Below are 27,968 nucleotides of genomic sequence, written 5' to 3' on the forward strand. Positions count from 1 at the left end.
CTTCCTGTCGGCTGGAGGCTTTGCTATCTGGGGACCTCTTGTCAATTGGGGGGATGGGATGGGCAAGCTACATATTAGCTGTCATCCAAGTAGATTTCAGGAGGGCATTTGACAAAGTAAATCACATGCATAAACGAGGACAGTAAACGCAAATTCATCTATACTATAAACTCAATTGCTAAATCCAACTCTACCTACAGTAAACTTAGATCACGTCCTGATCTATCCTTTCTACAACGGATACGTTCTCGTGAACTTCGCACAGAACTTAAAAGAAGACAAGACAATGGTGAATCCAACCTATACATCGACTACCATGCTGATTGCATAAAAAATAAGACCTACAATCAAAAAATCACCTCCAAACCCCCCATCACCCATAACAATCAACCAGCCATCCCAGTACTCAATCAAGTACCCATCACCCTACCACCCATTCAACCAACCATCTTACCAGCCATTCAACCAACAGCCATCCAACCAGCCATCCAACCAGCCATCCAACCAGCCATCCAACCAGCCATCCAAACAGCCATCCAAACAGCCACCCAACAATCCACCCAACCAGCCATCCAATCAACCATCCATCCAAACAACCAAACTACCATCCAACCATCTATACAACCATCTGTTGTACACAACCCCCAACCTACTAACATCCAAAACTAGGTATGCACGCCCCTTACCTCTTCAACACCAATCACTTCAGATCTCAAATGCAAATTGATAAATGCAAGAAGCATAGTCAACAAATTACCTGAATTTATCCTCTTATTAAACAGTGGCACATTTGATATCATTTTTGTTTGTGAAACATGGCTGAACTCATCCCTTCCTGACTCCATTATCTCAAACAAAGAATATCAAGTCTATCGATCAGATCGTGAAAACCGAAGAGGTGGTGGAGTGGCTATCTTTTACAAAAAGTCACTGAATCTAAAAAATATCCAAGTAGCACATAAACTCTCTCTTCCTGAAACTATAGTATGCGCCCTATCCCTTGACACTACTCTTCGATTCTTACTATGCTACAGAGACCCTGACTATGACATTACCCATGCAAATATGCTAACCTCAATGCTAACATGGGCTACCTCTTGCCCATATCCTCTCATCTTCCTGGGTGACCTAAATCTACCTCTCATTAACTGGACAACTAATGAATGTTCAACTGACCCAATCCATACTACACTATACAACACTGTTACAAACCTAGGTCTTGAACAACTTGTAACTAACAATACAAGACTCAACAACTGCCTTGACCTCATCTTCTGCAACAATTCAAACTCAATTTACGGACTACAAATTAAAGAACCTTTTTCCAACAGTGACCACTGCATGATAGATTTTCATCTCAATATACGTCCATACTTAAATCGTCATAACAACAGTACTCCCAACTACAACTTCAAAAAAGCCAATTACGACCTTATAAACAACGATCTTTCATTTCTGGACTGGCAAAATCTGTTTGCAACCTGCATAACCGCTGAAGACCACTATAGAGTCTTCCTACTTGAAATCAATAGAGTCATTAAACTATATGTACCACAAATGACTACCATGACCAAAAAAAACAAACTACCCATATCAATAAAAAAACTTCAATAAAAAAAAATCCCTCTGGAAAAGAAACAAAAAAGGCTATGTTACAAATTTCAAAAACCGCTACAGAAACATATGCAACCAAATAAAAACTGAATGCACAAATTACCACATCAAGCAAGAAGAGAACCTTCTGCGCACAAATTCGAATTGTGCCTTTTATAATTTTGTCAACAATAAACTTAAAGACTCAAGATCCATCCCACCACTAAAAGATTCTAACAACAAAGAATGCAATGACGAAACAGTCAAAGCAAACCTCTTCAACATTTTCTTTGGCTCAGTTTTTGTTAACTCCGATAACACATATCCGACATTCCACAAACGAACCAGCAATGACTATGATGATTTAACTCATATAGATTTCACAGAAGACAATGTTGGAAAAGCTCTTCACAACTTAAAACTATCGCTTTCTATTGGACCCGATGGACTATGTGCATACTTCTTAAAAAACCTTTCCATTAATATAGCAGAACCCCTAAGTATTATCTTTGATAAAGCTTTCACTACCAGTTCTCTTCCCAAACTTTGGTCACTAGCCACAGTCATCCCTATCTTCAAAAAAGGAGACCCCAGCTTAGTCGAAAACTACAGACCGATCTCCCTTTGCTGCGTCACCTGCAAAGTCATGGAATCTATCATCAACCAATCCATTACCTCACACTTAGAAACTAACAACCTACTCTCCAACGAACAATTTGGTTTCAGGAAAAAATTATCATGTAACTTACAACTTCTCCACTGCAAAAACATATGGACTTCAAATCTAGATCAAGGCAAATCAATAGATGCAATCTACATAGACTTCTGCAAAGCTTTTGACTCAGTAGTACACGATAAACTTCTCCTAAAACTAACATCCTATGGCATCTCAGGACCCCTCCACAAATGGATATCTGCTTTTCTGTCTAACAGACAACAAGTGGTCAAAATTGGCAATGCTTTATCAAATCCTGTTCCTGTCAAGAGTGGCGTTCCTCAAGGCAGCGTCCTTGGACCAACACTCTTTATACTATACATTAATGATCTTTGTGACCATATCTCAAGTAATTGTGTTCTCTTTGCTGATGATGTCAAACTATTTAACACCACAGACAATACTTCTATCATTCAAAACGACCTTGATCATCTAACCACTTGGTCTAAAAATTGGCAGCTCCAAATTTCAACCAGCAAATGCTCAGTCTTACATATAGGAAAAAGAACCCAACACTAAGTACATACTAGATGGACATTACCTTACAGACGACCCCCATCCCGTTAAAGACCTTGGAGGTTTCATGTCAAATGATCTAAGTGCCAAAGCCCACTGCAACTACATAGCAAAAAAAGCTCTAAGAGTTGTAAACCTAATTTTGGGTAGCTTCTTTTCCAAAAACACCTCACTACTAACCAGAGCATATAAAACATTTGCTAGACCAATTCTAGAATACAGCTCGCCAGTTTGGAACCCTCACCACATCTCTGACATCAATACAATTGAACGTGTCAAGAAATATTTTACAAGGAGAGTTCTCCGTTCCTCTGAAAACAATAAAATACCCTATCCCACCAGACTTGAAATCCTAGGCTTAGAAAACTTGGAACTCCGTCGCCTTTGACAAGACCTAAGCTTAACTCACAGAATCATCTATTGTAATGTCCTTCCTGTTAAAGACTACTTCAGCTTTAATTGCAATAATACAAGAGCAACCAACAGATTTAAACTTAATGTTAACCGCTTTAATCTAGATTGCAGAAAATATGACTTCTGTAACAGAATCATCAGTGCTTGGAATACTTTACCTGACTCTGTGGTCTCTTCCCATAATCCTAAAAGCTTTAACCAAAAACTTTCTACTATTGACCTCACCCCATTCCTAAGAGGGCATGCATAAGCGCACAAACGTGCCTACCATTCCTGTCCTATTGTTTTTTCTTTTCTTCTTCCTATATATATATATATATGCTTATACCTCATAATTTTTTTTACTCATATATATGTTTATATACTATATAATCTTTTATATGATTTTGTGACAAAATAAATAAAATTAAATAATAAAATAAATAAATAAAATAAAATAAATCTGTTGACAAAATAGTTCACCTGCAGCTCTAGAAGACCTTGGAAAAAGTGGATTTTCTGGTTCTGTTCTGGGTTTTAGGCTGGGATATTGTGGTCAGATGTCTTTGATCTCTCTTGTGGATGACCTCTGGCAGGCTTGTGATGGGGGCAATTCATCTGTCCTGACACAAATAATCTCTCAGTGGCCTTCAACCCCGTCAGCCATGGTATCCCTCTGGACCACCTGGGGATGGGAGGAGCTCCATTAGAGGGCTTTTCTCTGGCTGCTTCCAATCAGCACTGGTGGGGGAGAAGAGCTCGATCAGAAGCCTCCCCTTTTTGCCTCAGGGCTCAACTTTCTTTCCACTCCTACTAAACAGCTACAAATATGAAGCTGCTTAGTCAGGTCTTCTGTGGGTAGGAGAGGTGGTACCCTCCATATGCTGATAATACCTGATTGTACAGCTCCACCTGGGCAACCAAACAATGCCAGCAAGATCCTTTTCCAGAGCCTGGACAACAAGCTTCAGCTCAGTCCTGGCAAGACTGTGCCTTTGAAAGTCCCCCCCCCCCTCATTTCTTTACATTTTCCAAATTTAACTTTGCCTGGTGTGACACTTCTCCAGTCAGGGATAGAATGCATTCCTGCTTGCTGGGCTGGGTGTGGGGGGAGGACTTTATGCACCAGTTCACCTTCTGTGCCAGTTCTGCTTATCCCAGGACCAGGAAGCCTGGCTCCCAGTGACTCAGGCCTTGGTCACCTCCCACTTGGATTGCTGTCATGTGCCCCATGCAGCTGCCTTGAAGCACAATCAAGACACAGCCCTGTGGACAGCGTTTTTCATTTTGCCCCATGACACCACTGCCCTGGAAGTGATGCTGGCTCCCAGCAATCCTCTGGGGGTGGGGGAGAAGAGCTCGATCAGAAGCCTCCCCTTTTTGCCTCAGGGCTCAACTTTCTTTCCACTCCTACTAAACAGCTACAAATATGAAGCTGCTTAGTCAGGTCTTCTGTGGGTAGGAGAGGTGGTACCCTCCATATGCTGATAATACCTGATTGTACAGCTCCACCTGGGCAACCAAACAATGCCAGCAAGATCCTTTTCCAGAGCCTGGACAACAAGCTTCAGCTCAGTCCTGGCAAGACTGTGCCTTTGAAAGTCCCCCCCCCCTCATTTCTTTACATTTTCCAAATTTAACTTTGCCTGGTGTGACACTTCTCCAGTCAGGGATAGAATGCATTCCTGCTTGCTGGGCTGGGTGTGGGGGGAGGACTTTATGCACCAGTTCACCTTCTGTGCCAGTTCTGCTTATCCCAGGACCAGGAAGCCTGGCTCCCAGTGACTCAGGCCTTGGTCACCTCCCACTTGGATTGCTGTCATGTGCCCCATGCAGCTGCCTTGAAGCACAATCAAGACACAGCCCTGTGGACAGCGTTTTTCATTTTGCCCCATGACACCACTGCCCTGGAAGTGATGCTGGCTCCCAGCAATCCTCTGGGGGGGTGGGGGGGAGGAATCAAAGTGCTGGTTCTCTTCTATAAAGCCCTGTGATGAAAGTCTGTAAATATTCTCAGTCTAAAGACTTTTAGCTATACAATTTGGGATGAACACCCTTTGAATGGTGTGGGAGTAGGAATAGATTTCCAGAGGAAACCCCACTTGAGCTTCAGGCTCAAGCCCTGCTTATCTGGCCATCGGCTTGGCAGCAGCTCTTCTCGGCCTCCTTCAAGGCAAAGTTTTCCCTGCACTGAGTGAGCTCTGGTGTTGTTGACCTTCGGGTTTACTGCACTAAACTTGAACACCATGAGTTATTTGTTGTCATATGCAGAGTCACTGTTATGAAACGGGTGATCAAATAAATCAAATTAATCACCAATAAGATCATCCTCAAATGTCTCCAACTCAAAACTGAGTGGCTATGGTTTTGGGGACCCCCTGATTCTGTGGATATTCCAGCTTTGACCTTGGGTGGATTAGCATTTTCCATTCAAGATTGATGTGTGGTATGGGAGTCTGTGGAAAGGGTGGGTGGCACATTCAGCTTCTCCTTAGATTGGGAGACCCTTTAGACAGTCCCTCACACTCTAGTCACTTTACAACTCTACTACCGCAGCACAGTCTCCATGGGGCGGCCCTTTAACACTCTCTGAAGTATCCAGTGGTCCAGAACACAGTGGCCCTGGTACTGATGGGCATCCGTGGGCATGCCCATATACCACCTGTTTCATGAGCTACATTGATTGCCAATTTGCTTCCAGATGCAATTCAAGGTGCTGTTTATGACCCATAGAGCTCTACATGGTGCCGTAGGGCTTGGTTACTTGAGGGACTGCCTGTCTCTAGTACTGTTGGCCCATCTGCTTCAACCTAACTGGCTTGGCACACTCAGTTTCCTTCAGTTAAGCAATCCTCTCTCTTAGGATCTTGAAGTGTGCCTTCATTCAATCAGAATTCTATTCAATCAGAATAGAGCTGGAAGAGACTTCAAAGGTCTTCTACTCTAACCCCCTGCTCAAGCAGGAGACCCTATACAATTTGAGACAAGTGTGCTGTCCAGTCTCTTCTTACAATCCTCCAGTGATGAAGGTCTTGGCACCCACCTTCTGGTATGAGGTTCCCCCAAAGCATTCCCACAGATCCCACCCTAACAACTCTTCTCTGAGTTCCTGAGCTAGATTGCACGAAGCCCATTGTTGAGTGTATGATAGTTTCTTCTGTTGCCCAGATTTGTCATTTTGCTTATGGTTTTATGTTAATTTTTGAATGTACATTTGTCATTTTGTTTTTATGTTGCAAGCCACCCAGAGTTGACTAGAGTAAGGCAGTATGTAAGTCAAATAAGGCTGAAGGCTGGGGCCTTCAACGAGGCCTGGCTGTGCCCCCAGCAAACGACAGCCAAGAGACGCCTGCTCCCTACACCAGACCTTCTAGCTGTCAGGCAGTAAAATCCTTCAAGAGGATGGGATGGCTCTGAGGGGGGCCTTGGCACAGAAGAATGGGAGAGAATGCCCAACTGCCCTTCCCTTCAACCAAAGAAAGAGCCCCTCAGCCCTGGCGGCACTTTTGTGCCAATGGGTCTTTGGAGTGGTCTGGTGAATGGATATCTGGCCAAGCCTATCTTTAGGCTTCCTGTCTCTGTTCTTGTTTTCTATTCTTATGCTCAGCAGTTAGTTTTATAGGCATATTTATTCTGAAAAATCCATTTGCCCAAATCTACATTTCAGAGTTTTGCAGATGGTGGTGATTTATGAGTCTGCTCAGAGTAAATAAATGAATATGGTAGGGCCAGCTCAGCTCCACCCCTGCAAGGCTTTGGCCCTAGGACACCAAGCTCCAGGGTTTGCACCCCAAGCCCAGGCAGCATAACCCTCCGACTGTCTTGGAGGAGTGGGTCACCCAGCCCTGCCTGGCTGCTACACTCTCATGTGCCCAAATGCCACCTGCTTGTACCACCCTGCCCAACAAAGCCTTAGGTTCAAATGGCTCTCAAGGATTTTCCAGCTCTGACTAGAGAAGCTGGACATGGTCACAGGAGCACCAATGGTGCCAGTCCTGGGAGGCCGAGCCCACCCCCACCCTTATCTCTATGTCAGCCCCTCCAAGGCCCTTGGAGTCCTCCTCTTGCCTGCTGCTTGTTGATTGCATTCAGAGAAAATGCCGGAAGACTAATGTAAGCCATTGCTGTGGGGGCATGGCTGTCACTGCTGGGAGGGTAGTTTTGGTGCACCAATTATCCTATATCAACCAACACTCCCTCCAGATGCCTCCACTGCCCCTCTAAGGTGGATACCCGGAACCATGTCCCAGGTCAATTATTCTCAGGAGGCATTCTCCTTGATGAGAATGCTGGATGCTGGATTGTACCTATATATCCCCTTTACTTAAGGAATGTGAAGATCCAGAGAGCAAGTCTTTCTTCGGAAACCAAGCTTAAGCAGGGAACGCCAACGAATCTCTGCTGCTTGATGGGGGCGGAAAAGGAGATGGGACCATTTTCCCGAGGTAAACAAATCAGTGAGTCTGGCAGAAGGTGAGTTCAGCCTTCCAAGCCCACTCTCGACCCATGCGGCCGTTTGCAGACTCCACAGTCGGCCTTGAAACAGGCGAGCCGGTGATAAGAACCGTGGAGCAAAATGCCGGCTTTATTCCACCCCACGGAGGGCTCACAGGAGGCTTATATGGGGCAGCGGATCAGGTCAGGAGACTGAGCAGGCCCCCGCTTCAAGGGAAGGCGGCTGAGCAGGGAGGAGTTACGGGCGAGCCTAAAGCGACTGGCGCGTTTCGAGTCCAAGAGCCGAGCCGGACAGATGGATGCTGTTAGCGGCAAGCTTCGGCTTCGCCCGTCCTTCCGCCTGTACTTTAGGCCGGTGGGTGTATGTGTGTTACGGAGCGGGGGACAAAGAGAAGCACACTGGGCGGGGCAAATGTGATTGGGGAGCGGGAGGCCCACGGAAAGCCGCGGGGGCGGGCAGAAAGCGCGAGTGACCAGAAAAGTTTGAGACAGAAAAGGGGCGGAGGGAGAACGCCAGAAGAAAGGAGGAGAGAAGGGGGTCGAGGAGAGCCAGCGGCGGAAGCGTCCCCTCCCCGCTCCGGATTACCATCGTCGGTCGGCGCCGTGGCACTGATCTCACCCGTTCCCTCGCTCTTCCCCGAATGGGTGAACTGGGCAGCCGTGGGAAGGGCAGAGATCAGGCTTAGACCTCCGACTCTTTCTCGGTGAGGCAGATTGGGAAAAGTTTGGCGACGCCCAAGGATGTGCGGGCGGAGGGGCTGAGACGGAGACACCCCCGCCCCCATTCTGAGCGGCTTGTGGTCGGGCGTGCGTTGGGGACCTTCGGAGTCGGCAGAACAACCTGCCGCGAAGACCTTGCACAAGGTGTGCGGAGATGGGCTGGCTGAGGCTACTTCAGAGAGGCGCTCTGCATGCGCTCTGGAGGCGCTGGGTTTGGTTATGGGAAAGCTCTGGCTTTCCAACGAGTCCCACTCGGAGCTGGGTTAGAGAGCTGGTGGGTGAAGGCGTCCAGCCTGGGTGCGAAGTTGGCCTCATCCCTGCTGGACTCTGGTAGAGAACAGGCAGTAGTCCGATGGATGGCGGGTGGGAGTGGGGGACGGAGAGCCGGCGGTGAGCGCCCCCCCCCCCCATCAACAGCCTGCCTCAGCCCCGGGGCGAGTCGTGCAACAGGAGGCTCTTTAGGGGCGGGAGCCGGGAGGGGTGTGTTCCACCGGGCCTGCACAATTGTAAGCCTTCCCCACCCTCTCCTATACTGGGGTCAAACCCCACAAGTTAAAACCTGGGGGCTACATTTGCACAAATTCCAGGCTTGCTTGGCTTTCTCCTTGATTCTTTCTACACGGTGGTGCTGGCTCATTCTTCAGCATTTGTGCCAGAAAATGTAGCTGCCCAGTTGCTGAGGGTGCAGGGCAGCCGCAATCCTGAAGGCGGCTGCATTCCAATTGTTCTGGGAAGGCAATGCTGTCCAGCCTCATATCCCATCCTGCTCTTTGGGAAAGAAGGCAAGGAACCCAGCTTTCCCAACACCAGGGCTGCATGGATGGCGGTATGCTCACAGACAGCCGTTAGGTAACCTGCCAGGTGAGCCCCCCCCCACCCAAGGGCATGAGTCTTAGCACTCTGTTCACCTGCCTTTGTGCTGGGCATGAATAATGGAGGGGGGGAATGGACACAGAGGGCCTTGAGACTGCAAAGGAACTTACTATCCAGTAGGCAGTTTGGCTTTGCTGCAGGGAGGTGGGGAGTACTCCTCCAAGGACCTCTTAGGGATCATGCCACCTCCTCTCCCCCCCACCCCCAGAATCTGGGAATGACCGGAGGGGCATCTTTGCTCAGGTCATCTCAAAGTCAGGTCACCTCGTGATTCAGTCCTTGGCTGGCTTGGCTTGAGCTGTGCGTGGGGAGGGGGGGGGGAGTTCCAGCCAGGAGATCAGCAGGTCAGGCCAGGCCAGGCCAGAAGGATCTGAATTGGTTGGTTGCTTTCTCCCAGCACCTGACTTCTGCTCAGGTGACCCCTGCAAGATGGGAACAGGTCCAAAAGGCAGCCGTGGAACTTCCTGTGGCCGAGACTGCACGACTGGCTTCAGGTGCAAACACTCAGGAGTGAAGGAAGGAGGGAATATGCAAGGCCTTGGTAGGGCTCCCACTGAAGGCCCAGGGACCGGGTCAGCCAAGCACATGGTCTCTCCCACCACTACTAACTCTCTGCACTCCCCTCCCCCCAGGTGAAGGATGAGGAGCCTTCCCAGGTGGCAGCGGTGCTGCTGCAGCTGCTGTCGGCTGCCCTTGCTCTGGGTCGCACTGGCCATCTGCACGACAATTGGCTTCACGGTCCAGCTCCTGGGCATCTCCTTTCCAAAGAGGTAATGCCTGCTCCCTCCCTTCAGTTCAGCAGGGAAGAGGCTGGGTGCACAAAGCTTGCTAGGTAGTGTAGGTGAGAAATGACTTGGCAGAAGCTGGCCAGGCAGCAGGGGAGTCAGGAGACTTCCGGAGGAGGGTCAGCCCAGGTCCTTGCAGGATCAAGCCTAGTTGAGTGAGAGACCAGTAGAGAATCCCAAGGCCAGAAGGGAAAGGGAGAACCTCCCTAGAGAAGGTGCCAGCCAACCCCCCCTTCACCCTGTGGCCGAGACAGCTAGAAAGGCTTGTTGTCCAGGAAGGCACCAGGTTCTGCTTTAGAAAGGAGTCGGTGCCTTTGTCAGCTGGCTCATCCTTTTCCAAACTCTCCCAGCAGGGTGTCCTTGGCTTTGCTGCTCCCTCCCCTGCCTGCTCCGGTCCCCTCAGCAGAACCTGTGGGGCTGGGGAAGGAAGAGCCCGTCAGCCCTCTCCTCTCCTGCCAGCCACGGCAACACCTGGTCTTCCTGAAGACCCACAAGACCGCCAGCAGCACCCTTGTCAACATCCTGCACCGCTTTGGGGACACGAGATCGCTGCGCTTTGCCCTGCCTGCCGGCTACCAGTTCAACTATCCCAAGCTTTTCCAGGCACGGCGTGTAAAAGGGTGGCATCCCGAGGGGCCACCATTCGACATCCTTTGCCACCACATGCGCTTCAACTTGCTTGAGGTGTGTGGGAGGAGTCCAAAGCAGCCAGGCTGGATTCAGGAGGTGGGATGTGGGAAGCAGGGCTGGGGAAGGGAGGAGGGGCACACACAGAAGACTTCCTCCAAGGGGCTTTACAAGCTGTTGCAGCAGCCGGGAGGGAGCCCCAGTTCTAGCTGGGGTTGTAAGGCTTCACATCTCTCAAGATACTGCTAGCTGAGGCTCCTCCAGAGTGGGATTTGGCATCGGAAGATGTGGGGCAGGCAAGAAGGTAGGTGATGGGTGCCAGGAGAGGGAGTGACTTGGGGGAAGAGGGCTGTGCACAGTTTAGCAATAGCAATAGTCTTAGACTTAGCACTTAGTCTTAGATAATGTCGGCTGGCGACCCCCAGGGGGAGAGCTTTCTCTGTGGGGGCTCCTACCCTCTGGAATGAGCTTCCGCCGGGGTTACGATCACTCCCCGACCTCCGGACCTTCCGACGCCAGCTCAAGACTCTCTTGTTTCATCGCGCAAGGCTGGCCTAATGTGTTTTAACTGGGGTTTTATTGTTTAATTTTAATAACTTAATTTTAATTGTTAGTCAAAATTTAATCAGATTTTTACAGTGTTTTTAATTTATCTATATATATTGTATGAATTCTGTTTTACGTTGGCTGTGAACCGCCCTGAGTCCTTCGGGAGAAGGGCGGTATAGAAATTTAATAAATGAAATGAAATGACTTATATACTGCTTCACAGTGCTTTACAGCCCTCTAAGCAGTTTTACAGAGTCAGCATATTGCCCCCAACAATCTGGTTTCTTTGTTAACTGATGGCCTGGGCTCCAACTTCCACCAAGGAGACAGGCAAGAGCCCATCTTTTCTGTGGGCATCACCTGTAGTTGGCATTAGCACTAACCTCTGCATGTTCCCCTCCAGGTCCAGAAGGTGATGCCCATAGACAGTTTCTATTTCTCCATAGTACGGGATCCAGCTTCCTTGGCTGAATCGGCTTTCTCCTATTACCGGGGTGTGGTCCCTGCCTTCCGCCGGGCTCGCTCACTGCCAGAGTTCCTGGCTTCTCCACAGAACTTCTACCGGCCTGGTGAGCGTGGCAGCCACTATGCCCGCAACCTGCTCTGGTTTGACTTTGGCCTTGATCCACCAGCAAGCCCTGGCTTAGCCACAATCCAGGCTGCCCTGCTGGGACTGGATCGTATTTTCCACCTTGTGCTGCTAACGGAATACATGGATGAGTCGCTGGTCCTGCTGCGTGATGCCCTCTGCTGGAGCTTTAAGGACGTGGTGGCTTTCCAGCACAACCTGCGCAATCCAGAGGCAGTTCACCAGCTGGGACACGCCGATGCAGCTCAGCTCCGTGCCTGGAATCACCTCGACTGGCATCTCTACATTCACTTCAATCACACTTTCTGGGCACGTGTGAAACACTTTGGTACTGACCGCATGGCTGCGGAAGTGGCCATTCTCCGAAAGCAGCGGGCAGAGTTTATGCGGCGCTGTTTACAGGGAGGGGGACCACTGGAGCCAGGCCACATTGCTGACGTGCATATCCGCCCCTTCCAGTTTGGGCAGGTGCCAATCCTGGGTTATGCCCTACAACCCAGCCTGGCATCTGGCCTGCAGGTCGTGTGTCAGCAGATGGTCACTCCTGAACTGCAGTACAAGGATCTCCTTGATGCCAAGCAATTTCCCCACCCCTACAAGAAAGGCGACTTCAGACGGGGAGGGGAAGGCACTCATAATAGCTCTTGGCAGAAGTCATCCGACTGAAATGCTGGCATCGCCCCCCCCTCCCCTCGTGCTCTGCTGGACACCCCCATACACGCAGGACGCAATGGACAGAGGGGCCCTAGGAGAGCTGCCGGGATACGCAATGCCAGAGAAATGAAGTGGTTCCCGTGTTTTGAGACTTGGAGACAAACAGGGCAACGCACCCTCCCTGGCATCAGGCATACCCAGCAGCTTCATGTGAGAGGAGCTTCAATAATTGGATATGACTGAGCCAGGAAGAGCACGACACATAAACCCTTGGCTAATCTCTGGCCCTTCGCTCAGTATTTTTCCCCCTCCCACCCTAACAAGACATCTTCCAAAGCCTGGTAGACCAGCATTCTTGGGGGGAAGGGCTAGGCTCTCACACTCCACCCTTTGGCCCACCATAGTACTCCTGCTGTCTGGCTGCAGAGTGCCTCTCTCCCCTGCCACTGTCTTGTCCCAGAGGCAGTGAGGCTCGTACCCAGAAGGTCAAGGAAACTGGAACTGCCATGGGGCTTCCTGGCTCTTCTCTGTATGTCCTTCTCTGCTTGGGGAGAGGAGGCTGTACCAGAGACTTCTCAGGCAGAGGGGCTCTGGTGGCCATGTGGAAAGCTCGAGGACCCGGGCAACAGTCCTCAACTGGGGACCCTGAGCCCAGGGTTGGAGCTGGGGCAAAAACTTGAGGACCTGTGGAGGCATTGTTGGCAAATGCTGGGAAAGAATGAAGCTGCACTGAAGTTGAGAAAGCCAGAAGATACACAACCAACCCAGGATGGGAAGGAAGGTGAGGAAACAATAATTGTTTGAACAATTAATCATTCAGAGTTATGTGACCCAGTCATAAGGGCTTAATTTATGGAGAGTTTCACATACAGAATAATAAATTGCAGCAAATAAAAGGCTTCTGGAGAAAGGCCATTGCCTAAACCCAGCTCTACCCCAGTCAGGCCAGCAGACCAGAAACTGGTGAATAGGATGAACTGCTTATGGGCTTAATCCTGCTGGGCTGATTGGGGTGCAGGGATTAGACAGGTTTTGGCCTATCCACCTCAGGGCCGTTTCTCTTTTTAGCCTGAACAAAAGAGCCTCAAGAAAAAGGAAACTCCTCCTGCCTTCTCCCAGAAGCCCTTGTGGCCCAGCTGTCCCTTGAAGCTCCATAGTCCGGCTGCCATTCAGTGAAAATAAAAACTGGATTTTGCTGCCTGTTAAGAGCAAGGTTGAACTATGCAAAAGGGTGGGGTGGAGAAATAGCTGTCATCCCACATAACCCTGGGAAGCAAGCCATGGGTGTTCCCGGCAGAGTCTGGCTGCTACTGTGAAACCTCAGAAGTTCCCACCTCCAGGCTCCCAACTCTCACCCATCATCCACAGCAGGCTGCAGGATTACACCATGGCATGCTAAACAGTCTGAGCACCATTGAGCTAGGCATGCCTAACTCATCTGGAGAAGAGTGCCCCCAACTCTCCAGCTGGAGAAACCACAGAAGTACAGTGCCATCTCGGTCTTCTTGCTGGACAGGGAGGCAGGCCCGAGGCTGGAACCTGGACCATCTTCAGGTCTGAGAGATTAAGAACCTCAGGCTCATCACCTCTGCTGCTACACAGTAGTTCAGATTTGCACCTTTGTTCTTTATTGGCCCAAATAGCCAGGTCAATCCAAAAGCTAGGCCAGCACCTCTGGTTCAATCAGTATTCACACTGTGGAACTCTCAAATTATAATAGCACTTTCCAGCATTTTGGGCAGTGATGCTGTTTAGATTTTTTCCCCCCGTGTACAATTACTGTGCTCACTTTCAAAAAGGAGAATATCAGTATAAAAAATTAAAACACATTAATTGATTGCTGTAGTCTGGGCCTTACCTGTTTTGTGTTCCTAAAGCACCTTTTATCCTTAGAAACCAAGATTCTGCTCTCCAGAGGGGGACATTTCTGCTTTTGAGAAATGCCAATGGCCAGAGAAGTGACCCATTGCTGGCAGCCTGGCCTTCCTCTTGTCCAGCTGCATGGCACCACTTCAGGTCAGAATTAGTTGGTGCTTTCTCACTGCCACCCCTCTACCCACCTTCTTCCCGAGGAAGGAAATGCATAGACCAGCTTCTGTTATCTGCACAACTTATCTCACAACTTGAACAATTTACTTTGAATCTGGACACAGTGATGATGGCAAGAACATTGAAAAAAAATCAACTTTCAGGTGGGACTTTCTGGCCCTAATAGTTTGCCATGTGTGTCTGTGTCTGTGTGTCTGCCCGTGCGCGCACACAGGGGAGAGAGAGGGCAGGTTTGGGAGGGGGGAGATACCATAACATGGTTTAAATATACCTGAAAAGTTGTTATCAGGCAAGCAAATGGACAGCGGTCCTTGCCCCATCCAGAATGTGCAGAATCTTCTAGAGTCATTGAGAAAGTAAAAACCTCCAACTCAGCAACTGTTAGAAGCAGTCCCTGCTTAACATTAGGACAGGCCCACAAAGAGATTCCTTCGAGTTGCTTCCGGAGTTCCCAATGGCAGTTTGGGCACTTGGCAAGCAGCCCACATTTACCTCCGATTGCAGCATCCCACAGTCCCAAGATCGCGATTTTTGGTAATTTTTGCCCATTTCCAGTGTTTAATTTCAGCTTCTGGCAAAAAAAAACGTTCTTCGCATGTAATGGATTTTGCTTAAACACCACAGCACTTTAAAAAGTTTGTAAAAACCGGGCATGTCATGTGATGACATGCTTAATGAGGACCATTGTAATTCCGGCCTAGACAGCAGGAATTGTGCTGGGCCATACAGAAATATTAAAGCGGGATCACAACCTTTTAAGGTCCGCCTTATTCAATCCTAATTGATTATTTAATATGTGTAAAACTACATTTATTAACGCAAAAACTGTAAGAACAGCATAATCACTGTACCCAAATCCTCGCCCCAGGAAGGGATGCACGCCAAGTCGGCCTCCGGCCTCCGGCGCCTCCACCGCTCCCTTCCAGCTGTCCGTTGGCAACGCCAAAGGGCTCCAGGGCAAAGGAAGTTCTTCGAACCGCTCCGCCCTGAAAGGAGCCGGTCTAGGAGGCTGCGGGAAGGCTCCCGCCGCGCAGCCTACCCGGGCCGCGCAGCGGACGAGGAGAGGGCGGGCAGTCAGCAGGGAGACGCCGAGTGCTTCCTAGCCCCGCCCGCCGCGCTGCGTCCGCCTCCTTGGCCGCCTTGCTGTCCCGGAGACCCCGGGCCGAATCCACCTCCCGCGCGCCTCGCCTCGCCCTCCTCTCCTTCAGCACTCGCCCGACCGGAGCCCGAACAGGGGACCCCAGCAGCCCATGCCGTGCCGCCCCCGCCCCGCCGCCGCGCGCCCCGCCAGCAGCCGCCGCCGCCAGCGCAGCAGCAGCAGCAGCCTCTTGCCGGCCGGCTGGGAACTCGGCCGCCGTCCGGCCCGCCCGCCGGCATGGAGTCCCAGTGCGACTACTTCATGTATTTCCCGGCTGTGCCCTTCCCGGCCCGCGAGGTGCTTCTGGGGGAGCCAGGCCGGTATCGGGCCTTGCCCCGGAGGAATCACCTCTATCTGGGCGAGACGGTCCGCTTCCTGCTGGTCCTGCGGTGCCGCTCGGGTGCCGGCGGCGCTCCCCGGCCGCCCTGGGGGGAACTGGCAGGCTCGCTCTCGGCCCTGGCCAGCGTCAGCCCGGCTGGCGGCGGCGGCGGCGGCGGCGGCGCTGGAGACGAGGCCCTCCTTGGTGAAGCGGCGGAGGAGGGCGCGGCTGGAGCCGGAGAGGCGGCCGCCAATGGAAGCGTCTTCCGGGAGTGCCGGGCGCTCCTGACCCACGGTCACGGCGCCCGGGGAACGACGGCTGTGACCGTAAGACCGGGATTGGGGCGGCGTGGGGTCTCACTGCGCCCCAAGGAGCGTTCTGACCCTCGGCTCCCTCCTGCAGATCCCCCCCGAGGAGCCCATCGTGTCCACCGACGAAGTCATCTTTCCACTGACGATTTCTCTGGACAGGCTGCCGCCCAGCACCGTCAAAGCCAAAGTAAGCCCCCGCCTTGCCCTGCCTTGCCCTGGCCAGCGCTTCCAGGCGGGGTTGTTCAGGAGTGATGCCCGTTCTTCCGCAGATCGTGGCGACCGTCTGGAGACGCGACCAAGAGAGAGGCGAGGTCCGGGAGCGCGGCTACCTCAGCATCCTGCAGGATCGGGCCCCTTCCCAGATCTTCCGCGAAGAGCAGGGCGCCTTCAAGGCGCAAGGTGAGGCTGAACGGCGGGCGGCCTTCCGCGCTTCCACCGTGCCAGTGCGGAACTGATGCCTCCATCTCTGCCTTTGGTTTACAGTGAGCACCATGCTGACTGTGCTGCCCCCCCCGGAGCTGAAGTGCCAGCAACTCAACGTATCCGGGAAGCATTTGACGGTGCTCAAAGGTGGGTTGCTCGGCAGGGAGGGGAGGGTCCAGAGGTGGGTTTCAGCAGGTTCTGACTAGTTCTGGAGAACCGGTAGCAGAAATTTGGAGTAGTTCGGAGAACCTGTAGTAAAAATTCTGACTGGCCCTGACCCCATCTATTCTCTGCCTCCCAAGTCCCAGCTGATTGGGAGGAAATGGGAATTTTGCAGACACCTTTCCCTGGACTGGGGAGGAAATGGAGATTTTACAGTATCCTTCACCTGGAGTGGGGTGGGAATGGAGTTTTTATAGTATCTTTCTCCTGCCACGCCCACCAAGCCACGCCCACCAAGCCATTCCACACCTATCAAGCCACACCCACAGAACCGGTAGTAAAAACTTTTGAAATCCACCACTGGGAGGGTCCTTACCCCTCTGTATGTGGCCGGAGGTCTGTCTCTTCTGCAGGCAAGACCCATATGCGCTTTGCCGCCCCCCCGCCCCATCTCCCTTCCCAGTTCTGAACGCTGCCTCCCAGGATGAGCTCTCAGTGTGGGACTTGCGGATCCTGCCCAACTTGAATGCCAGTTACCTTCCCATGATGCCAGACGGCTCTGTCTTGCTAGTTGATGATATCTGGTAAGAGGGCCAGTGTGTCTGTCTGTCTGTCTGTCTGTCTGTCTGTGGGAGCATTTAACTGACATTCCCTACTCTTCAAAACACACTATTTGCTTTTGAGCAGCCCAAATCCAACCATTTTCTGAGTTGCACTTCCAGGGCTGGTATTTGGATGAGCAGGGCCTTAGCTACAGCCAGTTTGTCTAGTGTTTAAATCCCCAGGTGAGAAGCCAGGAGGCAGTTTTGGAGCCACCTCAGGCATGAAAGGCAGCTGAGAGACTTTGGATCAGTCCCCTTCTCTTAGCCCAGCCCACCTCACAGGATTGTTGTTTTGTTGTGGGAAAAACAGGAGGAGGGAGTTGTGTTGGATATGTTCGCTACCTTATTTCTAAAAATTATAAAGGTGGAATAAATAAATAACCTGTTCCCCTGAAAATAAGACATCTCCTAATAATAAGTACTATCGGGCTTTTGAGTGCATGCACTAAAGTAAGCCTCTGCCGAAAATAAGCCCTCCCTGAAAATATTTAAATGCAGAGCTAGGTAAGACAGCAAGAGGAACCCCATCTTGCTCCATGCACTCCAAAACAATAAGACCTCCCCAAAAATAAGGCCAAGCACTTATTTTGGGGTTCAAAAAAATATAAGACAGGATCTTATTTTTGGGGAAACACGATATACTTCTTACTCTGTGGGGCGGGGGAGGGAGGGTGGCCAAAAAGTTGTGCCTGGCTGTTAGAGCCTTCAAAGTATCCTTCCTCCCTTGGGCCCTCCAGGAAGGAAAAGCTGCCTCAGGGAAGGCAGAGGCCAGGCATCAAGAGGACCTTAAGGGGTGCTACATGCACAGCTATGAGCTCAGAAGGGAGCTTCTTGCATGGCAAAACCTGGCATGGAAACCTTCTCTTTTCCCAGCCGGGATGGGCTGTGGGCAGAAGCAGTGCTCCATTCCCGATGCCTAGAATTGATGTGTGTGCCAGGATTGTGCGTGCACATCTGTGGGACGAGGGTGCTGGGTTGCAGGTTTTTCTTATACTGCTTCTGTTCCCCCTCCTCACAGCCACCAATCTGGCGAAGTCTCCATGGCCTCCTTTTGTCAGGTGCCCTCGGCCACCTCTGCTTGGCCCTGCTCCGTCCGGGCACTGGAGGAGCAAAATTTCCTTTTCCAACTGCAGGCACCAGAGCAGCCCCCTGACAGCACCAAAGAGGTGAGATTCCCCTGCCCCAGCCTCTCTTTGCCTGGGCACCTGCAGCACAGAGTGGGAGAGGGACACAAGGGGCAGCCACTCATTCTTCCCTGGAACTTGCAGGGCCTGGAGGTTCCTCTCATTGCAGTGCTGCAGTGGTCGACCCCCAAACTCCCATTCACGAGCAGCATCTACACGCACTACAGGTGAGAAGCTTCTCTTTCAGGCTAGAAAGGACACAGCCAGCCCAACTGCCCAGGAGGGGAGTTTGGCTGCCACAGGAGATGAGGAAGGCGCCTTGGCAATGTAGCAGGGAGGTCCTGCCTGGCTTGGAATGGCAAAAGAGCCCCAAAGTCCTATATAATGGGATTAGGGCCTCCTTTTTCCTGCTGGGGATCCCTCTAGTATGGCAGCCCAGAACTTTGTTTGCCTCCACAGCTGCCTGGCCACTGCTTACTCATTAAACACCCCTAAATTATGTCCTTCTGTTGTTCTGTCTAACACTGTACGCCCAATACTGGACCCTGCCAGAGGATTACCCCCTCTCCAGAAATGCTTTCCAGGGTGAAGAATCTTCCTGGAGAAGATTCAAAGCCTAGTTTAGAGTATATAAACCACTTTTTAGTGCATTCCTGTATGTAGACATTGCCCTCTTCTTGGGGCGGGGGTTGGGGGAAAAATATGACGTTTAGCGGCAGAGAGAGGATTGACCCCAAGGGGGCCCAGCAGCAGAGGGTTGGTTGCTCTCTGGTCTACCTTGGCTGCCAAAACTCTGGGTGTGATTTGGCGCCCATCTCACTCACTGCAGGGAGAAAAAAAGCTGGAAGACAGAGTCTCCCTCCCACCCCGAGATACCAAAGGAAGGTGGCATCCAAGAGCTCTAGGGCTTTAGCACAGAGGGCCACACGTTGTTCTCGTTTTCCCTCCTAGGCTGCCCAGCATCCGCCTTGCCCGTCCCAGGTTTGTGATGACTGCAGAATGCGAGTCGCCAGTTGTCTTGCATCGCCGCTTTGTAGTTACGTACACACTCATCAATAATTTGCAGGACTTTCTGGCTGTGCGCCTGGTGTGGACGCCAGAAAGTGCTACTGCAGGTGAGCAGAGGGTAGAGGGTTACTGGGAGGATGGGATGGCTGACTCCTCTTCAGGCAGATGGGATGAGCAGCAGCTTTTCTACACTTGGCTGATTTGCAGCTACTGGCAGCCTGGGAGGACAGCCAGGAGCTGCACAAACCTCTACCCCCGCTGCACTGGTTGGGTTTGGGAGCATTCTGGGTTTTTGGGCCCCTCTTAACTGCTCTTGCTCTGCTACTCCCACCCTAAGGGAAGAAGCCCAATGTCTGCGACGAATGTTGTGCCATACCAGACCCTCAAGACTCCATTGTGTGCCACACCCCTCTCAATAACCTGGGATTCTCTCGCAAGGGCAGCGCCCGCACATTCTGTGTCACGTTCCAGGCTCTGCGTGCTGGCTTGTTTGAGGTAAATGTCCCTCCATGCTACACAAGACAAGCATGGATTAGTTGGCTCAACAAACCAGGATCCTTCTGCCAGTTGTGGTGATCTATCCCAGTTACATCCAATTTCAACATTGCATAGCAGAAAAATCGCAGACCAAGACAACTATCCTCTCTTCTCCCCTCCCCCCCAGCTGTCCCAGCACATGAAGCTGAAACTCCAGTTCACAGCCAGCGTGTCCAACCCCCCTCCAGAGGCCCGGCCAGTCTCCCGCAAAAGCAGCCCTGGGAGCCCAGCAGTGCGGGAGCTGGTGGGGCGTCATCAGGCCAGCCTTGGGCGCTCCCAGAGCTTCTCACACCAGCAGCCAGCACGGGGACACCTCCTGAGGTGAGTGCTGTAGAGGAAGCTAATAGAGAGGGTGGGTGAGTGGGAAGGAAGTGGCTGGAGAGACCCAGCCCTAGGCCCTGCAGACATCAGCTGGGAGGAAAAGGGATGAAATTTGAGCGAAAACCCTGCTAACCTCTCTCCCCTCCCTCCCTTCTAATAGGTCAGGAAGCGTCATGGAGCGCCGGGCCATAACTCCCCCTGTAGGCTCCCCAGTGGGCCGCCCTCTTTATTTACCCCCAGACAAGGCTGCTCTTTCCCTTGACAAAATTGCCAAACGAGAGTGCAAGGTGCTGGTGCTAGCGCCTGTCACATGACAGAGGAGGGGTCCCCAGAAAGGACAGCACTGACTGCCTTCAGCCGACCCACGGAACCAACCCACAGTATGCACCACCCAGTCTTGCATCTGCTCCAGACACCTGAACTTCACAGGATGACCCCCCCCCACCTCCTCTTCCACCCAACCCCATATCTCCTAATAGGACTCGCCCCAGGCTAGAAGCATTTCCTCCTGGCTGTGCCACAGTTCAGCCTTCCAGGGACTGCTGCCCCTCTCGCCCACCCACTCTCTTCATGTTCCTTCAGCTGAGCAGCACCAAGGAGTGACTTTCACTCTGGAGGGGGGGGGAACCTATCCGAAAGCCAAAAGAGGAAGGAGCAGCTACATTGCCCCCTCCCCCAAGCAAGGTACGGGACAGCAGTAGATGTCACCATTAAAAGACAAAGTGACTCCAGCCCCGGCTGGTAGAAGGTACTTTTAACAGCTGGACATTCCCCAAATCGATTTTTCTTTTTCACCCTGGATTAGGCCACGGGATGTGACTTAGAAGGCTCCCAGTATCTCTCCCAGTATCTGCTGCATTCCTAGATGGCAGAGGACCAGTCTCTAGCCCTCTCCCTACCTCATCCTCCCAGGCCAAGGCCACTTTCCATTGCACTTTATTTAATTTTTATTATTTATATTTTTTATTCGTTCAGAAGCAATTCCAACTCTGTATGTATATGCTTACAAATAAACTGCACTGGCTGGCCGGCAAATAACATGCTTAATGGATCTCTTGGTTTGTCCTCTGGCACCATCCCTCTTTCTTCGTCTACTTCTGATGAATTCACCTGATCTCAAGACATGGTCGGATTTAAAAATTACCGCTGGATCTCCACCGGTCGCCTAGATCTTTTGCTGGTTTCAGGCAGCCCAAAGCAGCTAGCAAGCATACAATGTGGAAACTGGTTTGCTTTGCTCCCCCTTGGAACAGCGAACGACATATAAAAAGCTCGGCAGATGCTTCTCCAAGGCCAAAGCAGGGAAATGCTTTAACATCTTTCGACCACGTGCCAGGCATTTGTGGAGGATGGGAATCCCCCCCCCCCACCCCACAGCAGGGACCAGAAAAGGAAGAGGACCCAAGAGGGAACCGCAGGAAGGAAAGGTGGCAGGTGAGGGGAAAGGTCTCCCCTCATCTGGGGACTGGCATCACCTTCCGGCTTTTGTTGGGGGGGACGGGGGTCCCGCTCCACCTCAGGCTTAGCGGGCGGGTGGGAGGGAAGGAAGGAGACGGATGGATTGGGCGCCGTGCTCCCCTCCCCGCCGCTCAGACGACCACGGGCTCCGGGACGCTGTTGAGGCGCTTCACCACGAAGAGCTTCTGGCCGGAGACGGTCGCCAGCAGGGAATGTTCCCCGAAGACCACTGCGGGAGGAAGAGGGACGGCGCCGGTCAGCGGAGGCCATGACGCGGCCGCCCGCCCACCCCGGGACGCTCACCCGAGACGCGGCGGAAGGGCAGCTCCGGGCCGCGCGGCAGCCGGAAGGCGCAGGCCGTGCTCATCAGCTCCGCCATCGCGCCGGCCGTGCGCTCGTCGTTCTCCAGGTCGCCGGCTGACTGCGGGGAGAGGAAGGTCAGCACCCGCTGGCCCCGGTCCGGTCCGATCCGGCCCGGCCCGGCCCGGCCCACCCCACGCGACTCCTCACCGCCAGGACGGCGCCGTCGCAGATGACCAGGTAGCCGGTCTGGTCCGGGATGCGCTCCAGGCCCTGCGTGAGGGCCGCCGCCGCCGCTGCCGCCGCCTGCCGAGAAAGCAGCGCTCGGTCAGCCTGGGCGCCCCTCCCCGTCCTCCCCTCCCCTCCCCTCCCCAGCTCACCATGCCCGGCCGGAGCCGCCAACAGACGCAGGCGGAAACGGAGCCGCGACACCGGCCACTGACCGCTGCGGAAACGGAAGGGGCGGACCGCCGGAGTGTCCCCACGGGCGCTCGCTTCCGGTGAGGGAGGTCTGGGGCCTGAACGAAGAGGCTTCAGCTCGGGATTCTCGCGAGATCGGGCGGGCGGGGCGGTGCCTGCCACGAATAGCTCCGCCTCTTCTTCCGCTTCCCCCTCCCTCCCTCCCTCCCTCTCCTTCGGCTTTCGCGCCCTCCCGGCCAACTCCTGACGGGGCCGCTGCTCGTGCTGATCGGCCGTCTTTGCGCGCGTTCCGGTCACCCGGGGGAGGCCTGGTCGTTCGGGTTTCGGAGGCTGCTAATGTCCGAGGGAGCCTGAGCGGCGGCTCGACGAAGCCTTCTCTGTTGGGGAAGCGGGAGGGGACGGTGCAGGGGAGATGCGAATCCGGGGGGAGGCAGCCCCCACACCCCGGTGTGCTCTGCAACCCGCGTCGGGGTTTGGGCGAGACGGGGTTGAAGTGGCTCAGCGAAGAGCTCCGTCGGCCAGAGACACGATCGGTCCTGCCGAGCCTGGCAATCGGTGGAGTTCAGCCTTCCCCCGACACACACACCCGAGACCCTTCCGGCCCAGATGCGGGCGAGAGAACGAGGCAGTTTAGCAACATCGAGGTTTATTAACAAAAAATTCCGTTAAGAACAAAGGCCGCCCTCGGCTGCTACAAACCCCCACTGCAGCCCCGCCTGCGGCGGGACACCACAGCGTTCAAGATGAGGATGCCAAGAGCCAGCAGCAGGGCCACACCCAAGGCCACGTGGATGGCGGTGGTGACCCCAAAGGCAAAGAGGAAGACAGTCCGGTGGCAAAAGTCAGGCCGGCCAAAGTCCTCGTAGTCTGGGGGGTAGATGGAATAGACCCACACGTTACCTGTTGGGGGAAAGCGAGGAACGTGGTCAGGAAGGGCTATCGGCTCCTGCCCTGTTGGCCCATGTCCACCGCCTCTAAAGTTTGGCCGCTGCTTAGTCTGGGGCTCAGAAACAGCTTGGAGGGAGGCAAACAGCTGTTCCTAGGATGCTATTGCTGTGGGCAGGGGAGGCTGCCTCCTGTCAGCCCCAGAAGTGGCATCAAAGGTGGCCCGAACCCACTTAACAGCCTTCAGTGCAGCAAACTGCCAAGACATCTAGAAAAAGCTCTCCAGCCATCACAGCCAGGCAGCTCTGCCAATTAAAAGCTGCAGGTCATGCAACTCTGTACCCCACCATGGAAGGGCGAGGACCACCAGCTAGCACCTCCAGGTGCCCCTCCCCCTACCTGCAGTGAACCAGGCGCAGAGGAAGAGGAACCCTGCTCCCCGCAAACAGTTGAGTAGTGTGCTTGGTTGGTTGGTGCCATCCCCACAGGGAACACAGCTGAGGAACAGGAGCAGGAGTGTAAGAGCACTCAGGAAGAGCAAGTAAATGGGAAGGAGAGGCTGCCGGGGACACTGACCAAGATAGACTGCTCCTGGGGATGGAGGAGCAACAGATTAGCATCTTAGATTCTGAGACTTTCCTTCAATATGACGCACCCCAGAATGCAGATCCCTCCTATTGGCCTCGGTCATCAGTATTTTCCTGTGTCGAGGAGCCCAGGTGGCTTAAAGCAGAAGATGAAAATGACCCTTTCCTGAAATTTGGGAGACAGCTTGGCAGCCTTAGTCACCTCCCAGATAAAGACTCCAAATTGACCAGGGCTCCAGCTGGTCGGTATCTGTACCCCAACCCAGGGAGACATGCAAACTGCAGGTATAGGTGGAAGGAGGAGAAAAAGCAGCCCAGCCCACTCCCCATTGGCCAATTCAGAGGCAACCCATTTCCATAGCCCAACAGCAAGGACGGCCTGGCATCTTCTCGGGGCCATGCCTGGCACTGGCATCTTGGGAAGGACAGCCCAGCCAACCTTTCTGAGCACCACAACTTGTGGGCCTGGTTCATGGAGCACGTCCAGGCACAAACCAGTGCTGCTTTGCAAGCCAGGGTTTGGGTTGCACCAGCCACAGTTGTTACAATTTCCTCAGCAAACTAGGACTGAAAGCCTTGCAAATTGTATGCAGCAGGTTATTCAGCCCCTGCAGAGCTGGCCCAGCAAAGGACTCGGCACAACTGGAGCAGGGGCAACAGGCCAGCCAAAGGGGCTGTGGGGAGGCAGGGACAGGACGAGGGTTTCACTCACCAATGGCGATTCCTGCCACAGGCAATGCAGCAAAGATAACTTTTCCTAGGACTGGAGGAGGAGGAAGAGATTAGGCCACTCCAGAGATGGGGGAGTACTAGCAAAACCAAGGTGTGGGGAGAAAAAACAGCCTACCCAACAGGAGGGAGTGCACGGAGAAGGCAGGCTCTTCGGTGGCCCTCAGGAGAGGCCTCTCAGGCTGGGACTCTTCAGCCATGGCAGCTGCTGGTGAAGCCGAGGGGAGAACTGAAGGTGCTGACTGCCCTTCCACGCCCATCCCACATCATCTTAAGTACCAGCTGTCTCTGGCCTCCTGACCCAGGTGTGGCCTACCCTCAGCAATTACAATTGAGGGGGGAGGGAGGCAAAGTTGGGCTCCTCCCCTCCTTTAAGGCTTTGTGTGTGTGTGAAGAAATGAATGGCTTGGGTGGGAGGGCCCGGCCCCCTCTTCCCTCACTTGCCTCAGCTGATGGGCGGGCTGCAGACTACCCTCCCAAATGACCAACCTGGATGAGACAACCAAGGCAAAATGGAGTAGTGCTTGGAAAGTAGGAAGCTGAGCTCAGGGACCAGCTTTGTTTGGATGGTTCTGCATGGCCGGGGGAGGGACGACAGGGGAGTTGCCTGATCTAAAAGTCTCACAGGACCACCAGGTAATTAATCAGATTGTCCTTCGCTCTCATAAAGCTTATGAGGTACTTCCCTTTAATGAAAAGGGTGTAGAAGCCAGCTACTAGTTGGAGTAAGCATCCTACCGGGCCCACCCTGTGCAACTACTCGGTTACTTACTGGACTTGGTTTGAGGGCCTGGGATTGAGCTTTGGGCTCAGGCGCCCATGGCCAGTGCCCAAATGCCAAGCAGAAGTGGAATGGGAGAGCACCGTGAAACCTGAGCGGTCTGCCAGTGGCAGCAGACCAGTTCTGCTTGGTTCCCAAGACCACAGCCAGGGCATCTGTGCAGGCACAGGAGGCCCTCACTGACCTGGGAACCCTACCTGGCTCTGGCCTGCACCGTCTCCAACCTGCGCAGCCCTCAGAAATTTGCAGCACCCAGCCTGGCCACAAAATATGTCCTCCTCCCCCCACAATCAGAAATTATAGAGTATCTGTAGATGTTCTTCCTTTCCAAGGCATTTAGTTATCGTGTTGATAGTTTTTCTCATAAATTTTACATTTAAGTTTCCCACTGTTTGGGTTCTTTTGTCACTAGAGCCAGGTCTCTCACTGCAGTTGGGCCAAGTGGACCTGACCCAAAGCTGACACCCTGAGCAAAACTGATGGGGGGGGGGTTGCAATGGGGCCAAGAGAGTCCTCTGCCCAGGGATGCCTTCAGTCCCTCCCCAGAGGTGTTCTTCCTCCCCTCCCCAATTCCATCTTGCAGGCTCGGGCAACCAGGTGGGTGCATTTGATGTAGCTTTGGCCACCCCAGCATGGCCAATCCTGGAGACAGCAGAGGCTGGGCCATGTGCCTATCTGCTCAAGGTAGAGATACCCCTCTCATGCTCAGCCATGCCAAAAGATGGGTAAAAGAGGCAAAGGGGTAGGGGAGATTAGGGGGTGGGTGTGCTGGACTCAGGTTCTCCCTGACCCTCATTCCCCAAGCCAATGCAGATCTCAATCCAGGCAGCAGAGCGCAGCCCAAATGGAGCCAAGCCCTCGTTGGGGGGAAGGAGGACCCTGAGAGCCAGGAGACACAGGTGCCCTGCGCTGTTTACCTGAGACGGAGGGGCTTCACCCAGCAGCGAAAGAACAAATGGACAAGCAGCTGTTCTGACGCCACCTCACTCTTCCTTTCCAGCCCGCAAAGAGCAGCTGACTCCTCACTTCCTCCTGCTACTGCTGCCGCTGCCCCTCCAACCCCACCCTGCTTGAGTGGCAAGGGCAGAGTTGCTGAGAAGATGGCCCCCACCCATCTTACTGTCTCTTTCCCCAGCCAGGACCCTTCACAAAGTCCCAGGAAAAGAGATGGCTTTAACCCAAGCTGAAGTTATGTGAGGCACAGGACACAAATCACCAGGCTAGTGAATTACAGCCAAACCTCAAGCTGAGTTTACAATAGACATTTGGAAGCTGAGTGCAAGGCAGCACTTCTACATGCTTCCGGTGCCGGGGAGGAGAGGAAGAGGGTGCCCGGAAGTTCAGATGGGCAGAATACTGAAACGGCAGGAAATATTAGCCGCCCCTCCCCCACCCAACAGCCTTGCCTTGCCAGGTGCATTCAGTCCAAAGAGATTTAATGGGCGCTTGAGTTTAAGGTCCACCTGAAAACAACCCATTTTCTGTCAGTTTGCACAGCACAGCGGGCCAGCGACTCATGCAGCTGCAGAACGACTTTGCTTTTCATGAAGTGGCCTGTAACACCAGGGTTCCGTTGGCAGCACTTGCCTCTTCCATCTGGCGCTGTCATCTGAGGCTTGATATTTCATCTTGGCTCTGTGCTCATCCTTCGTACAACAGCCTTCTGGACATGCTCAAAAGTGCTGTCATCAGGTTCAGCTTCCATGAAACCAAAGGGAGCTTTAAGCTCTGTTGTCAGCTGCCAGCTTGTGGTGAACCATGGAGAGAAACTGGATGGGAGGGAGAGGGCCTGGAGGAAAATGAAACTGAACTGTGAGATTTTCTGACCAAGTGGCATGTGGCCAAAAAAGGGCTTAGGAATTTTTTAAGTTTATCTTTTAAGGGGTTTTTAAGGTGGGGGAGGGTTAGGATGGGTTATGGGGGTAACTCATCGGGGGGGTAGGGCTGGCCCGTTAGGGCTCGCGGCTTGGATTTTAGAAGTTTGGAGGAGAAGGAGGAGGCTAAAACTCAACCGTATAAGGGCTTTTCCATCAGCACGGTACATGGGAGGGGCAGATATGGTGGAAGCGGGGACCCGTATCATGTTTGGGGAGTGCGCACTCACTGCTTACAAGCGATTGCACACTCCGGTCCCCCTGGCTTTACCCGTTCCCCGAGTGGCCAGAATCCTCAGGACCTGGACCTTGGATTGATGTTGTGTAATGCCAGGTCCGTGGTGAATAAAGCCCCCCTCATTTTTGATCTTATACAGGAGGGGGGTGCGGACCTGATTGGCATTTCGGAGACCTGGTTGGGCACAGAAGGGGGGGGTCACCCTTATTGAAATGTGCCCACCAGGCTTCCGT

General features: G+C 52.8%; 3 protein-coding genes across 17 annotated transcripts; 2 read left to right on the top strand and 1 right to left on the bottom strand.

Moving 5' to 3' along the window:
- Positions 1 to 7,935: 7,935 nt before the first annotated feature.
- GAL3ST4 (galactose-3-O-sulfotransferase 4) lies at positions 7,936 to 14,307 on the top strand. Of its 10 annotated transcripts, none has more exons than XM_058180411.1 (5): positions 8,135 to 9,253; positions 9,663 to 9,806; positions 9,898 to 10,035; positions 10,401 to 10,734; positions 11,630 to 14,307. In XM_058180411.1, the coding sequence occupies exons 3-5, from the start codon at positions 9,905 to 9,907 to the stop codon at positions 12,479 to 12,481; spliced, it is 1,317 nt and encodes a 438-aa protein (XP_058036394.1). In that variant the 5' UTR covers positions 8,135 to 9,253; positions 9,663 to 9,806; positions 9,898 to 9,904; the 3' UTR covers positions 12,482 to 14,307. The 10 variants fall into 10 exon arrangements, with proteins under 10 accessions (XP_058036400.1, XP_058036394.1, XP_058036391.1 ...); XM_058180408.1 differs by having other exon boundaries at positions 9,663 to 9,759; XM_058180418.1 differs by having other exon boundaries at positions 9,663 to 9,759; positions 10,404 to 10,734.
- Positions 14,308 to 15,079: 772 nt separating this feature from the next.
- Positions 15,080 to 21,510, top strand: TRAPPC14 (trafficking protein particle complex subunit 14). 2 transcript variants are annotated; one of them, XM_058180403.1, is made up of 11 exons: positions 15,080 to 16,301; positions 16,378 to 16,473; positions 16,556 to 16,685; positions 16,770 to 16,856; positions 17,335 to 17,455; positions 18,492 to 18,639; positions 18,742 to 18,824; positions 19,549 to 19,712; positions 19,943 to 20,100; positions 20,270 to 20,463; positions 20,624 to 21,510. In XM_058180403.1, the coding sequence occupies exons 1-11, from the start codon at positions 15,393 to 15,395 to the stop codon at positions 20,775 to 20,777; spliced, it is 2,244 nt and encodes a 747-aa protein (XP_058036386.1). In that variant the 5' UTR covers positions 15,080 to 15,392; the 3' UTR covers positions 20,778 to 21,510. The 2 variants fall into 2 exon arrangements, with proteins under 2 accessions (XP_058036386.1, XP_058036387.1); XM_058180404.1 differs by having other exon boundaries at positions 21,269 to 21,510.
- LAMTOR4 (late endosomal/lysosomal adaptor, MAPK and MTOR activator 4) lies at positions 21,398 to 26,693 on the bottom strand. Of its 5 annotated transcripts, none has more exons than XM_058180419.1 (9): positions 26,541 to 26,690; positions 24,961 to 25,047; positions 24,826 to 24,876; positions 23,926 to 24,117; positions 23,341 to 23,541; positions 22,602 to 22,739; positions 22,432 to 22,527; positions 22,225 to 22,342; positions 21,398 to 22,150 (listed from the first exon to the last, which is right to left on the bottom strand). In XM_058180419.1, the coding sequence occupies exons 2-9, from the start codon at positions 25,040 to 25,042 to the stop codon at positions 21,775 to 21,777; spliced, it is 1,254 nt and encodes a 417-aa protein (XP_058036402.1). In that variant the 5' UTR covers positions 25,043 to 25,047; positions 26,541 to 26,690; the 3' UTR covers positions 21,398 to 21,774. The 5 variants fall into 5 exon arrangements, with proteins under 5 accessions (XP_058036402.1, XP_058036403.1, XP_058036404.1 ...); XM_058180420.1 differs by having other exon boundaries at positions 24,961 to 25,050; positions 26,541 to 26,659; XM_058180422.1 differs by having other exon boundaries at positions 22,006 to 22,150; positions 22,225 to 22,338; positions 26,541 to 26,693.
- Between the last annotated feature and the right edge of the window lie 1,275 nt (positions 26,694 to 27,968).

This window comes from Ahaetulla prasina, chromosome 4, assembly GCF_028640845.1.
Source record: "Ahaetulla prasina isolate Xishuangbanna chromosome 4, ASM2864084v1, whole genome shotgun sequence".
Lineage (NCBI taxonomy): Eukaryota > Metazoa > Chordata > Lepidosauria > Squamata > Colubridae > Ahaetulla > Ahaetulla prasina.